General features: G+C 64.0%; 1 protein-coding gene across 1 annotated transcript; it reads left to right on the top strand.

The window, feature by feature from the left end:
• Nucleotides 1-2,757: 2,757 nt before the first annotated feature.
• UTF1 (undifferentiated embryonic cell transcription factor 1) lies at nucleotides 2,758-3,918 on the top strand. The gene is made up of 2 exons (XM_058299468.1): nucleotides 2,758-3,307; nucleotides 3,383-3,918. The coding sequence occupies exons 1-2, from the start codon at nucleotides 2,758-2,760 to the stop codon at nucleotides 3,916-3,918; spliced, it is 1,086 nt and encodes a 361-aa protein (XP_058155451.1).
• The last annotated feature ends 9,129 nt before the right edge of the window (nucleotides 3,919-13,047 follow it).

The raw sequence follows: 13,047 nt of genomic DNA, 5'->3' as shown, positions 1-13,047 counted from the left end.
GGAATCTAAGCCCCCTCTTAATATAGATGTGGAGTGGACACAACCATTCCAAGGTACACAGGATGGAGGAATAGAATATGGATGAGAGTGGACTTACTGATATTCTATTCATGAACTATTGTGGTTAGTAATCGAAGAAAATGTGGCATTGGTGTGGAGAAAGTGGCCATGGTGGCTGCTGGGTGTGGGGAATGGGAGGAAGAGATGAGATGTGGAGGCATTTTTGGGATTCGGAGTTGTCCTGGGTGATGCTGCAGGGACAGTTACCAGACATTGTATGTCCTCCCATGGCCCACTGGGTGGACTGTGGGAGAGTGTGGGCTATGATGTGGACCATTGACCATGAGGTGCAGTAGTGCTCTGAGATGTATTCACCAAATCCAATGAATGTCTCATGATGATGGAGGAGATTGTTGGTATGGGGGGAGGACTGGGGTGAAGGGGGTGGGTGGTATATGGGGACCTAATTTTTTTTAACGTAATATTAAAAAAATAAAGAAAAAAAATGACATAACAAAAAGAAACACAGATTTCCGTGCCGCTGAAAACAACAGAAGCAGACAAAGAAGAACATGCAGCAAATAGACACAGAAAGCAGACAACTGGGGTGGGGGGGGGAAGGGGAGAGAAACAAAATAAATCTTTACAAAAAAAAATGGAGAGATTAAGATATTCCCAGATATACAAAAGCTAAGGGAGTTCATCACCACTGAACCAGCTCTACAAGAGATGCTAAAGAGAGTCCTGTAGGCTGAAAGGAAAGGACAACAGACAAGAACTCAAAGCTGCCTGGAGAAACGAAGATCTCCAGCGAGGGCAACAAAAGGAATAAGCAGAAATGCCAGTGCTATGGAATTTTTGGTCTGTAGCTCTACTTTTTACTTCCCACAGGATGTAAAAGGCCAGTGCATAAACTGTAATGATAAATCAGTGTTTGTGGACTTGCAGTGTACAAATGTGATTTGTGACAAGGCGGGGGGGATGGAAGGGTCGAGGAACACGGCTTGTGTATAGCATTGAAGCTCAGTTGGTATCAAAGTGAGTGAGACTGTTTCCGATGTAGGATGTTAAATTTAACCCCCATGGGAACTACAAAGAAAATACAGGAAATGTGCAGGTTCATAGACACAAATCAGAGCACAGGCGGCCAGAGGCAGGGAGAAGGGGGAGTTAACACAAAACGGGTGGAGGGTTCGTTTGGGGAGGTGGAAAAGCTTAGTAATGGTGACGGCACTGCAACATTTAAACGTGATTAATCCCACCGCAAGGAAAGTTTAGGAATGGTTGAGATGGAAAAGTTTATGTTGTGTGTTCCCACAATTAAGGAAAAGTATCAACTAAAGAGACAATGCAATTAAATGCCATACATAACCCTGGATGGGCTCTAGTAAGGTGAGAAAAGGCTCAAACGGGCATTATCGGGACATAGGGGAAAAAATTGGAAAAAGACCGTAAGCTTTACATTAATATTACATTGCTTGAACTTGATGCCTGCACTTTAGGTGGGTACCTAAGGGAAAAATCCTTGCTCTTAGGGAATGTGCATGGAAGTATTCCGTTTCCAAGAAGCGTGAGGCATCCCACCTACACGCAAGTGTCCAGAAAATCAACTGATAGGATGCTGTGGCGTGAGGTTGAAATTGGTAGATCTGAGAACTGGGGGGTCTCTGTGGGGAGTCTGTATTATTTTCGTACTTGTCCTGTAGTTTTGGAAAAAACAAAAACCAAACAAACAACCCAAGCACTTTGCAAAAAAGGATATCCCAAAGGTCATCAAGCACTGGGAAACGCACCCTTTGTCATTAGTCGTCACAAAATGCCACTCAAAACCACAGTGGGATGCCACCACACAGAGAGCAGCCGATGTTTAAAACTGACACCACCAAGTGTTGTCAGGGACGTGGCAACCGCGGAACTCGCTGGCGCTGGTGGGGGTGGACACGCTGGCGGGAAGGACCATCTGGAAAGCAGTCTGGAACAGCCTCCTGAGGCCCACCCGCCCCTTCCTGCACCACAGCCATCCGCCTCTGAGGACCACCGTGAGAAAAGCGAGCCGATGTTTGCCGCAAGCACGGCGCGAACTAGAGTTCAAGACGCTTCCCCCAAAAGCGCCCCAAACTGGAAGCAACCCGAGGCCCCGCAGCAGGAGTGGGACGCGCCTACTTCACACGACAGAAACAGCCGGAGAGAGGATGGCCTGGAGGCTCGAGGGCGCGGGAGCGCCCAAGCCTTCACCTCCGGGGCAGGGGCGGGCCCTCCGTGCGCTCAAGGTTGCTGAGGGAAGACAGAGCACCTCAGACCCCTCCCCAGGCGGCCCTCCGCGCCCCGGGAACGTAGAGTCCAGCAGCAACATCTGGCCGGTGGTCCAGGGGGCGCAGCGAACGCGTAAGGAGGGACAGCACTGCCTCGTGCGCGGGCCGCTCCCCCCCCCCCCCCGCCCCCCGAGAGTTTTCTAAGACAATCACTGTCGCTTTGTGGGTTTTTCCCCGCCAGGCCCGAGCGCGCAGCCTGGAGGCCCAAAGGCGCGAGCGCAAACCCCGCCTAGGGCGCACTGCGGGGGTGGGGCGGGCGGGGGCGGACCCTGCGGGAGGAGGGACTCGTAGACCCCGGCGCTCCGGGGCGGGCCGGGCGGCAGCGCAGGGTCGTCAGAGCGCGTGTGGGCGGCACGGGAGGCGCCGCCTCCTGCTCTCCCGCCCCCGCAAGTCCCCGAGCTCCCCGGCGAGTCGGCGAGCGCCCCCGCTCCGCCCCGGCCACGGGATGCTGCTCCGGCCCCGACGGCCGCTCCCACTGGCGCCCCCAGCACCGCCGTCGCCGGCCAGTCCCGAGCCGGAGCCGGAGCCGCGGCCGGTCGGGAGCGACCCGGGGACCCCGCCCGGCGGGCCCGCCTCGCCGGGCGCGCTGGTGGCGCCCGTGTCTCCCGGCTCCGCGCAGCGCGCGCCCTGGAGCGCCCGGGAGACGGAGCTGCTGCTGGACACGCTGCTGCAGCCCGCCGTGTGGCGCTCGCTGCTGCTCGACCGGCGCCAGGCGCTGCCCACCTACCGCCGCGTGTCGGCCGCGCTGGCCCGCCAGGAGGTGCGGCGCACGCCCGCACAGTGCCGCCGCCGCTACAAGTTCCTCAAGGACAAGCTGCGCGACGGGCACGGCCAGCCCCCGGGGCCCTTCGACGCGCAGATCCGGGAGCTCATGCGGCTGCTGGGCGACCACGGGCGCCGGCGGGGCCGCCGCCGCTCCCCCGGCCTCGGGCGCCCCCAGCGCGGCCGCCGCCCGGCCGCGGCCCCGGCCCCGGCCCCCGCCCCCGGCGAGCCAGGTAGGCGGGGCGGGGAGGACCGGGGGGAGGGCGGCCTGCCGCGCCCCGAGCCGACCACCCCGCCTGCGCCCCCAGACGCCTCGCCGCTGCCCGCCGCCCGCGACCCCGACGCCGACCCCAACTGGAGGCTCCGGTTCAGCCCGTCCCCGCCGTCTGCGGGCAGCTCCCGCGTGCCTGGCTCCCCGCCGCCGCCAGCCCTCGCCTCGACGGCCGTCCCCGCCTTCGCCCCCGCCTGGGGCGACGCAGACCCGCTGCCCGGCCGCTCCCGGGAGCCCGCGCCCGCCCGCGCCCCTGACTCCCCGCCCGCGCCCGCACCCAGCCCCGCCCGCGGGGGCCCGGACCCTCTGTCCGGCCGCCCTGGGGTTCGCGCGCCCCCGCAGGCCGCGCCCCCGGCGCTCAGCGACTCGCTCCTGGAAGCCCTGGGCCACCTCGGCGACCTCACGGCCCTCCTGGGCCCGCTGCGCGAGCAGCTGGTGACCCTGAACCAGCACATCGAGCAGCTGCGCGGCTCCTTCGACCAGACGGTCACCCTGGCCCTGGGCTTCCTGGTGGGCAGCGCCGTCTCCGAGCGAGGCCTCCTGGCGGCCCGCGACCCTGAGGCCCGGCCCTGACCCCCCGCAGCCCCTTCCCGCCCAGGACGAGGCTCAATAAACAGCTGGCTTTTCCCACGACCCTGACGTGTCCTGTGTGTTGGTGAGAGGCCCCCGCCCAGATGGGGCTCTCCCCGGGCTGGGGCAGCTGCAGGGCCAGGCTGAGGTGCTTCCGCCTCCTGGGGAGGGCGGGGCAGGCCCCTGCTGGGCGCTCGCTTGGGGGGGGGGGCCCTGGGCGGGTCACACCTAGGGGCTGAGGCCCAGAGCAACTTGGGGGGCTGCGTGGGGACGGCCCAAAACCTGGGGAGAAGCCGCTTTCACTTCGGCTGACCTCGGCCGGGAGCGCCTGCGGGAAGCGCTGAAGCACACTTGGTGGGGCCCCGCCTGGGTCCTCGGGGTAAGCCCCTTTGGGGGGGGTCTGGGTGGGCCTGAGGGAGACGCTGGGACCCGGCGGGACTAGTCTCCGAGCCTTTGGGCTGAGGCTGGCCCAGTCTTAGCACAGGCACCCGCTGCGCGCTCTGAAAGGTGGGGGGCTCCGCCCGGCATGTGAATTGGAATGGGCGGAGATTTCTGGAAACAGCCTCGAGGTGGAGGAGGAGGAGCGCCAGGGAATCTCCATGACAATACCGCCGGGGTCGCGCAGGCGTCTTTGGTTAGCGCAGTGGGGGACCCATTCAGAGCGCGGGAGCCCCAGGCCAGGGCCGAGGCCGGAGCCGCCCAGTTCTGTGCTGGAAACGCCCAGTCCCTGAGGGATCTCTAGGGGGTGGGTCAGCCCCTCCCCAGGGCCCCCTGCTGAAGAAACGGCCCCCCTGGGAGCCCGGGAGCCGGGAAGGGCAAGCCGAACACGCCCCCAGCCGTGTGGCAGCTCCTAGAGGACAGGGCGTCTCAGCAGGTACTGGGGGGCCTGGGCAGAAGGAAACTGACCTGAGGGGTCACCTCATTTGGTGCCACCCCTTGCCCCACGACAGCGCCCTCGGGAACCCCCAGCTGCCCGGGAGCCCGTGGTGGCGGCCCCTCCCGGGTGGCAGCGGGGGGCTGGGTCGGGCAGGTGGCTGGTCAGCAGCCCCGGGCGGCCTCACCTGCCTGCTGCTCGCGCCTCTGCCCTGGACAGGACTCTTCCGGGCCCGGGGGAGGTTAGTTCCTGTTGCGTTGGAGGTGTTTGCGGGCACACCACACTGTCCGTGCCACGCGGGGAGGCCACGGGCCACGGCGCCGTCCTCGTGGGCCCTTCCCTGGGGTAACGAGCCTGGGCCCCCAGCCCCGTGGTCTGGAGGGGACCCCCTTGTAGCCTGCTGGTGGGAGCGCGTCTCGGCCTCAGGCCCTCCAGGGACTCGCCCAGGGAAGCCGCTTCCTGTTACTTAATTTCGCTGATACCTGCCAGCCCGGAAGCGCAGGGGCCGCTCCTGCAGCGGGGAGCCCGGGACAGGCCCCTGCCTGCGGGTCTGTGGGATGGGGATGCCCTGCGTGCCGGGTGAGTAAGTCGTGGTCAGAGCGCTGTCCCCAAGCCCTCGACCCCCTTGCCCCCGGGGCCTCCACGCACTGCTCCTCGGGCCGGAGGGCGGGCGACGGCGGGCGACGGCTCTGAGGTGCAGAAATGCCTTTGGACCGCGTGCTGAGCGTGCCCAGCTGCCCTGTACCGCCCCCGCGTGGTCAGGTGACTGCTGGTGCTGCAGGTTGATGGGCGGTGCCTCCCCGTTTGGTTTGGGGTGCCGCAGGGCCCGGCTGCGCTCTCCCCTGCGGTGCGCCCCCACAGCGACCCCTGTGCTCTGGGTTCCCACGGCAGGGACCTTCCATAGCTGGTTCCTGCAGGTCTGTCTTGCCCACCTGTTCCCTCTCCTCCGGAAGTTTCCCCAGGGCCTTTGTGCTGGGAGCAGGGGCCCCTGCCAGCTCGGGGGGCGGGGGAGAGCTGCCGTGGCACCAGCAGTGGGCAGGGGGCCCCCCATCCCACAGCATCAGAAACACAGGGCCTGGCTGCCCCCCACCGGGCCTCATGGTCCAGCGTCCCAGGCCCGGTGTGTGTCGCCCCCCCTGCTGGGCCTTGTCCAGTGCCCGAGGCCAGCGGCCTGAGCCGTCCTGCCCCTCACGTCCCAGGGCGCTTCCGCGGTGGCCGCAGGGTCACGCTGTGCTGCTCATCGTGGGATCTCCGTGGCCTGGGCCGGCGCAGTCCCAGCTTTTGCTGGCAGCTGGTAAATTGGTCACAAGCAGATGCCTCCGTGGTAGGTGTATTTTCCCCAGACAGTCCCACGGCCCTGTCGGCTGGGGGCTTTGGGCCCTGGTTAGGGCCTCGTTCCTCCTCTTTCCTCAGTGCTTCTGCTGCCCGGGCCCCCTCTGTCCAGATTCCTAAACGTTTACCTGGAGCCAGCTTCCTCGAACTCCGAGCCACTGCCCGGCTCCGAGTCTGAAGTCTTTGGCTCGCTCCTGGCTCCACCGGCAGGTGTCTCGGAATGTCCCACACTCTAATCCCTGCTGACACCCGCAAGCTGGGGTGCGGGGGGTGGGCTGGCTGTCCTCCCGCGGAGCCGCCCCTGGACCACGCAGTATGTGGGCCAGGTGACTGCAGAGTGGCCTGTTCCCTCGGCCTCCGTTTTTGCAAAGACCCTCTCGCTCAGGCGGGGTAACCGTGTTTCCGGGGACAGGTGAGACCCCGTCTGAGCTAAGCCAAGACACGAAAGCTGCCGTTCACGCTAGGCTTACACCAGGGGCCCGGGCGGCCTCATGGCGCCCTTGGGTGCCCACCTCCTGGCACACGTGGGCAAGGCCCCGACTCCGCTTGCCTCCCTCTCCTGGCCTCCTAAGTTTGGTTTTCTCTCGGGTGCCATCTCGTGTAGAATTCCGCTGGGGCCACCCCAGGAGTTGAACCTAGCTGGCTCAGCCGCGCCTGCCAGGCGTCCACAGGCAGCGACGACTCCGATGTAAGGCCTGTCCACCCGCCTCCATGGCTGCAGGGCGGCCTGGCACCACGCGGGCTTGTGCCCACAGTGGGCAGTCACGCTCGGCAGGGACAGCGGGCAATCACACTCGGGCGGGGTCTGTCTGATGGGTGGACTGCCTTGTTTCCACGTGAAGGACGACAGCAGAACGTGCTCTCCCTTCCCTGCTCCTGATTGGCTCCAGGCCTCCTGGCCCCTGGGAAACTGGGGGGCCCTGGCTCTGGGCGCCCGCCTCGGCTCACTTGGTCACCTCGTGGAGTGGCCTCCCGTCCGTGGCTCTGGCTTTGCAAGTGTCCCGAACCCTCTCGGTTTCCAGGGGCACCACGGAGCAGCCCTGGGCTGGACCAGTCTCTCGCCCATCACCGGGGTCTCCGGTCACTGTGGCCGGCTGTCCAGGACGCCTCGCCTCTGCATCTTTGTCACTGCGCACTCCCAGAGGAGGGTCCCCACTGCCATGGGCGCCCAGGGATACCATCCTCCCCATACCGATGGGGAAGAGGGGCGCTGCTGCTTCTCATGGCACCCAGCGCATCCCTCTCTTCTAGAGCCACACCATCCAATAGAGCTTTCTATAGCGATGGAATGTTCCGGATCAGCACTGTCCAATGCAGCAGCCACGAGCCCCACCTTGAAGTGTAGCTGCAACTGAGGAACAGAATTTTTAAATCTTACTTCATTTGACTCTATGTTATTATATTAAAATTGCCCCTAGGCTGGACCATACAGAGCCAGAGCCTCCCTTTGGCCATCATGTTCCTTTTTTTCTAAAATCGTTAAACTTTATTTCAACTTCAAAAAATAAAGTTAAAGACAAAAGGTAGCTTAACAAATGGTGGATGCATTACTTTAAAAACTCCTATCCACGCACATTTATCATCTTCCTAAAACACCCTCAGTTGTGTCCCCTGTTGAGAAGGATGAATCGACACGCCCAGACTGCTCAACGCCCGCCTCCTCTTCTAGCGGCTTCCGTCGGGTGCGGCTGGCTTGTTTCTCCAGGAACCAACGGAGTGCGGCTACTTCTCCCGCAGGAGCCTGGCTTTCGGTTGTTTGCTGTCTTCAGTCTTCACCTACGTATCTACTTCATTTCAGGCTTTCCGGCTGGTTTCAGGCTCTTAGCTTCAGAACTCCCTTTAAACTGAACTGCCTTTAAACAAATCCTTTTGGGCCACACGCCAAGGTGCCGACTGCCCTGTCCAGCCGCCACCCCCCAGCGCGCCAAGGCAGCGGGGCGGCAGTGCCGGGACCCCGTCATTCCTGCGGGTGCCGACAGCAAGCCGCCTGACCTACCCCGATGCCCACTGTCCCCGGGGTGTGGCCAGGAGCTGCCAGGCCCCCAGCTCTGGGCGCGGCTGTGGTCGGACAGACAGGTGGGCAAAGGAATGGCCCGCAGCGTCCAGAGGGAGCCGCACCGAAGGGAAGCGGCCCCGGTGTGAGGTCACAGGCCAGGGGGCCACAGACCAGCATAAAGCGCCCAGACCTCCCATGGTCACTCAGTGGAAACTCCCGGCAGGAAGCTGGAGAAGGGGGTCCCTCGAGGGGTGCAACCACACCCCAAGCCCTGGCTATGCAGTGTCCACCGTCCATCTGCCCGTCTCCGCATGGGCCCTCCCTGCTTAGGGGTGAGCGTGAGATGTCCTTGAGCCAAGGAGGGACGGGGGATGGGAGGCGCTGGGCCCCGGGGGCAGTTCCCGGCAGCCCAGCAGCCAAGGGCTGGTCCAGCCGTCGTCCTTCCTAGCGTTTTCAAAGGCGCCTGTTGGGTTTCCTCAACCCTGCTTGCAGGTCACTCATGCCAGCCTCTAGGCAGAGCCTGTGGTCCACTCACCCCACTGGACGGTGTCGCCGCAGAGGGCGGAGCCCGGCCTGACCCCTGGGGCTCGCCAGCTGCTGGGGTCCCGTGGCCGGGGGCTCCCTGAGCTTGGCCCCCAGTGCCCAGCCCTCCAGAGAGGACTCGTTCATCGCACCAGGGGAGAATCCAGGAGACCAGGGACCAGGAAAGGGTGGGGCAGGGGCGTGGCCTGGGGCGGAGGCTGTGGGGGGGCCAAGGACGAGGTAGGGAGGACGATGCGGCCACTTGCTGGACACAACCCACTTGTCTGCGGCCGTGGGGTGCGCAGGGGGCCGTCATCAGGGAGAGGCAGGGATCTGCCGCAGGGACAGTGCGGCTCGGCAGTCCCAGGGCCTGGGGCACAGGGCTGGCCGGTGTGTGATTGGATGGGGGAAGCAGGGGCGGAGCCTTGGAGGCGTGTCTACCTTGAGGCAGGGGCGGGGGTCCAGGTGCTGGGCGCGACTGGGCGCCTCCCAGGAAGGCGTGTGTCCCATTGGGGAGCACAGGAAGTGAGCTGAGCAGTCTCTTGGGTACCCCCAGCCCTAAATCCACTGCCCGTGCCCGGCTGTGAGGGCAGCACGCAAGAAGTGAGGGCCAGGGGCACTGCGGGGGCAGGGCGAGGGGCGGCAAAGGCCCCGGGGAGCCATGAGTGCAGCGCCCGCGGCCGAGGGCTTGGGGTGACTCAGCTGCCCCTGGCTCAAGCAGCCTCCAGGGGTGGTCGGGGTCCCCTTAGAAGCTAGCGGGTGGGAATAGGGCCCGAGAGCTGGGAGAGGGATCAGAGGAGGGGCCGGGCCAGAATCACCTGGCAGAGCTGGGGTGGGAGGCTGCAGGGAGCAAGCGCTGAGGGAGGTGGGTGCCGGGCCCCCACAGATGTGAAGGAGCCAGAGGAGGGAGGGAGAGGGGCTGTAGCTGGACTTGGAAAGCACAACACGTGCTGATTGTTTTCATTTCGTAAATTCGGTTTTAAACCTAAAATTCAGTGATTTGCAACAGTGTTCTTCTATTTAGCCTTTTTTGTGCAAATTCACTGATGTGGGGGCGGGTATCTGTTTACCTACCTGGGCCAGCTTGTCCCACGGGGCTCCGCTGCACCCTCCCCTGAAGCCACGCAGGCCACAGGGCCGCGGCCCCCCAACACGCAGGCCTCCTTGGGGCCACGCCAGGGCGAGGGCCCCTCCCGTGTTCTCGCTGGAGCAATTCTGGACACGGCCCCAGCGGCCCAAATCCCCCTTCCGGAGCCGCTGGAGGGGCTCTTAGCCAGGCTTTCACGGCTTCAAACGGGGGAGGGTCGCCCGTGGTCCCCAGCCCCCTTTCCGGACCCGGAGAGAAGACTGGGTCTGCCGAGGATTGGCGCGCGCCCTCCCCCTCCCCCTCCCCAGCCGACAGGGATTAGGCCAGTGGGAACAACCCCCTCCGCCCGCTCCCTACCCCCGGGGGCCTCGGCTGCGCCTTTGATCTCGGAGGGGCGAGGAGGGCGCGGAGGACTCCGTCCCCCCCACGAGGCTGGCGCCGGCGCCCCCGGGAGCAGGGGCTGGTCGGCTCTACCTCGTCTGCAGGGGCGGGGAGGGCGCGTGCGCCCGCTCGGGGACCCCCCCCTTCTCAGGCGGGCGCGTGGCGCCGGGACGCAACACGTGTCCTTCCCGGAGCCTGGGCGGTTTCGGGGAACGACAACCCCAGCCTGGCAAGGATGGGGGAAAGGCCGGGGAGGGGCAGGCTCTGCCAGGAAGGACCCCAAATCTGTGTCCGGGCCGGAGCGGGCATCTGCGGCGCGGGGCCCGGCACATGGGCGCAGCAAAGTCCAGGCGTGGAACGCCCAGCCAAGAGGCTCGGCTCCCCCCGCGGCCCACTCGGGGCATGTCGGGGGCGCGCAAGCCTGACCCGAGCCCCAGAGGCCGCCTTGTGGCCCGACCAGAGGTCACAGGCGCTGCGTCCGGGGGTGGGGCTCTGCGGCCGTCCCTCCTCCCAGTTCCTCCCCGGAGCTGGCCGGGGGCCGGGGGCCGGGGGCCCGCCGCCCGCCCTGGGCAGACAGTCGCTGTGGGGTGTAGGCGTGTCGCCGGAGTCGGTGGCAGCCCTTAGGCACCGTCAGCCCCAGGAGAGAGGCCAGGACAGGGCTGGGGCGACCGTCCAGCCTAGAGAGGGACAGTCGGAGCGCAGGGACCCTCCCCGAAGACAGCTGGAGCACAGCCTGCAGAGCACCAGGGCGTCGCCGACCCTGAGCCAGAGCGCGCTCCAGCGGCTCGACGCGGACCCCGAGGCAGGCCCCCAGCGCCCCTCAGGGCAAGGGGGGGCAGCCCCACCTCCCCGCAGCCTGGGTGGGGGGCAGGGTATGAAAGGATGTAACAAGTCCCAAAACAGCCTAGGCTCTTAACCCTGCCCCACCCTCCCCCAGACATCTTGGAGCCTGGGGAGGTGTGAACCGCTGCCTTTGTGCCTCTGAATCGAGGCAATTAGGTGCTACTTATCTGGGGGGATTTGCTGCCCTCCAAACAAGCCTGCGCGCCCACCCTGTCCAGCACTTATAAGTGCCGCAGCCCTGCCGCCAGGAGGCGGCCCTGTCCCGGCTCGTGCTCACCAGCGCCAGCCGCCCTGGGCCCACTCCTCCCTGCCAGCCTGCGCCCACCACGCCACCCGCCATGCCGCCCTCCTGCGACCTGCCCGGGAGCCGCCAGCCCCGCGCCAGCTTCTGCTCAGTGGACTGGCTGTCACAGAGCAGCTGCGAGGGGCCCGCCCACACTTCCAGGCCCACCAGAGTCTCCTGGGGGGGCCTCAGCGCCTCAGCCCGCGTGCCCAGCAGCGGGGAGCCTCTGCAGACTTGGAGCGTGGCTGGGGCCAAGGCCCCAGGCCTGACTGTGCCCGGGGCGCCTGCGGCCGGTAGGTCCCGGCGGGCGGGGAAGGGGGTCCTCCGAGCGGGCGGGAGGTGGGCAGCGTCAGCGGATGAGGCGGGACGTGCACGCCACCCACTCAGGACGGGCTGGGGAGCTGCCCTGAGCGGGCGGTTCCCGCGGGGACTCGGGTCTCGCCATCTGGCCGCCCCGGGTGCGTGTCCCCTCCAGCCCCTGGTGGGCTCCGTTCCTCACCACCTGGCCGGCGCTGGTCTCCCGCCCTCTCACGTCCGGTCACACCCTCCGCCCCCCTCCCCCCCCGCCCCGTCTCCAGCCCTGACCTGTCTGCCCACGGACCCTGGCTGTCCACCTGCTACCCTGAGTCCCCACCCGGCGTGTCTGAGGAGGGCGGGGCCGGGTCTCCCAGTCCCAGGTGCAAGGTGGGTTTTAAACCTCCTGAAGCCGGGGTTCCGAGAGGCCCTCGCTGACCGGGCAGGGCGGCGCCGCCGCGGTTCCGCCACTCAGCCCACCTGGAGCCTTGCTAATTTCAAAGAGCTCTGCAGGTTTGGCTCAAGGCGGCCCTGGCCTGGGACGCCTGCGCGGACGCCGGCCCGTGCGGTTCGGTCCCTGCGCCTGCCCATTCGTCCCTGGGGGTCTAGATGGCGACTTCAAGTTTATCCGACCCCTTGTCGTTTGCTGACAAGACTTTTCTCAGGCTGTCTTTTTTTTTCTTGAATTTTATTCGTCATGAAAGAATCACTCTAAATAATGTAACACAATTTAGTACATACATAAACTTTTTGGTATCTTTTTTTGTTCTCAGGTTATCTTTTAGTCACTTGTGGCTTAATCCATTGCTTTTAGATTTAAAGTTTTACTTGGTCAACAGTGAGAATTTATGTCATCTCTAACTTCACTAAAAAAAAAATCTTATAATCCATCTGAAATAATGTCATACTTAAATAAGGTGAAATTTTAAACGTAGTCTCCCCAACTAGTAACCCCCAAAGAAAATCCTTCCCGAAGGCTGGCTCCTGCTGCATCTGCCCTTCTCATTGGCTTTACGCTCCAGCGAATCGTTGCAATGAACAGTCTCAGGGAGCTCCGCTCTCTTTGGAACTCTGTGACAGATAAAACCATGCAGCCTCCAGTTTAATTTCAAAATTGCATACGTGCTGAAATTGTGGGGCAATGAAAACTATTCTTCACATCACACTATGCTTCCAAGTATTTTATATTGAAAAATAATTATTTTCAAAAAATATACATGAAATCTGCTTCCCCTTAAACAACTATTGCTTTGATCAGAGTTGGCCACGTGGAGAGTGCTCGCCGCGGATCACGCGTGGCCGTCTCCCAGTGAGCTAGACCTGCGCCCCCCCACCTCCTGCTTTTAGGAATTAGAAAGCAGACTTGCCAGTCACAGCCGGGGGTGACAGCCTGGGCTCTGGCCGGCCCTGGGTGGTGGGTGACGGGCTCTGCCCAGGCGAGGTACCTGTGCAAATGAGCCTATGGGGGCTTCTCCCCCCTCAGCTTAAAGGGTCCCCCAGGACTCTACACAGAGTGGAGG

This window comes from Dasypus novemcinctus, chromosome 6, assembly GCF_030445035.2.
Source record: "Dasypus novemcinctus isolate mDasNov1 chromosome 6, mDasNov1.1.hap2, whole genome shotgun sequence".
NCBI lineage: Eukaryota > Metazoa > Chordata > Mammalia > Cingulata > Dasypodidae > Dasypus > Dasypus novemcinctus.
This window is presented reverse-complemented; position numbering and strand designations above follow the sequence as displayed.

What these genes read in the sequence shown, in the direction of transcription:
- UTF1 (XM_058299468.1), top strand. Translation starts at nt 2,758, where the DNA reads ATGCTGCTCCGGCCCCGACGGCCGCTCCCACTGGCGCCCCCAGCACCG. An exon ending in CCCCGCCCCCGGCGAGCCAG is followed by an intron (nt 3,308 to 3,382) that starts GTAGGCGGGGCG and finishes CTGCGCCCCCAG; the next exon opens with ACGCCTCGCCGCTGCCCGCC.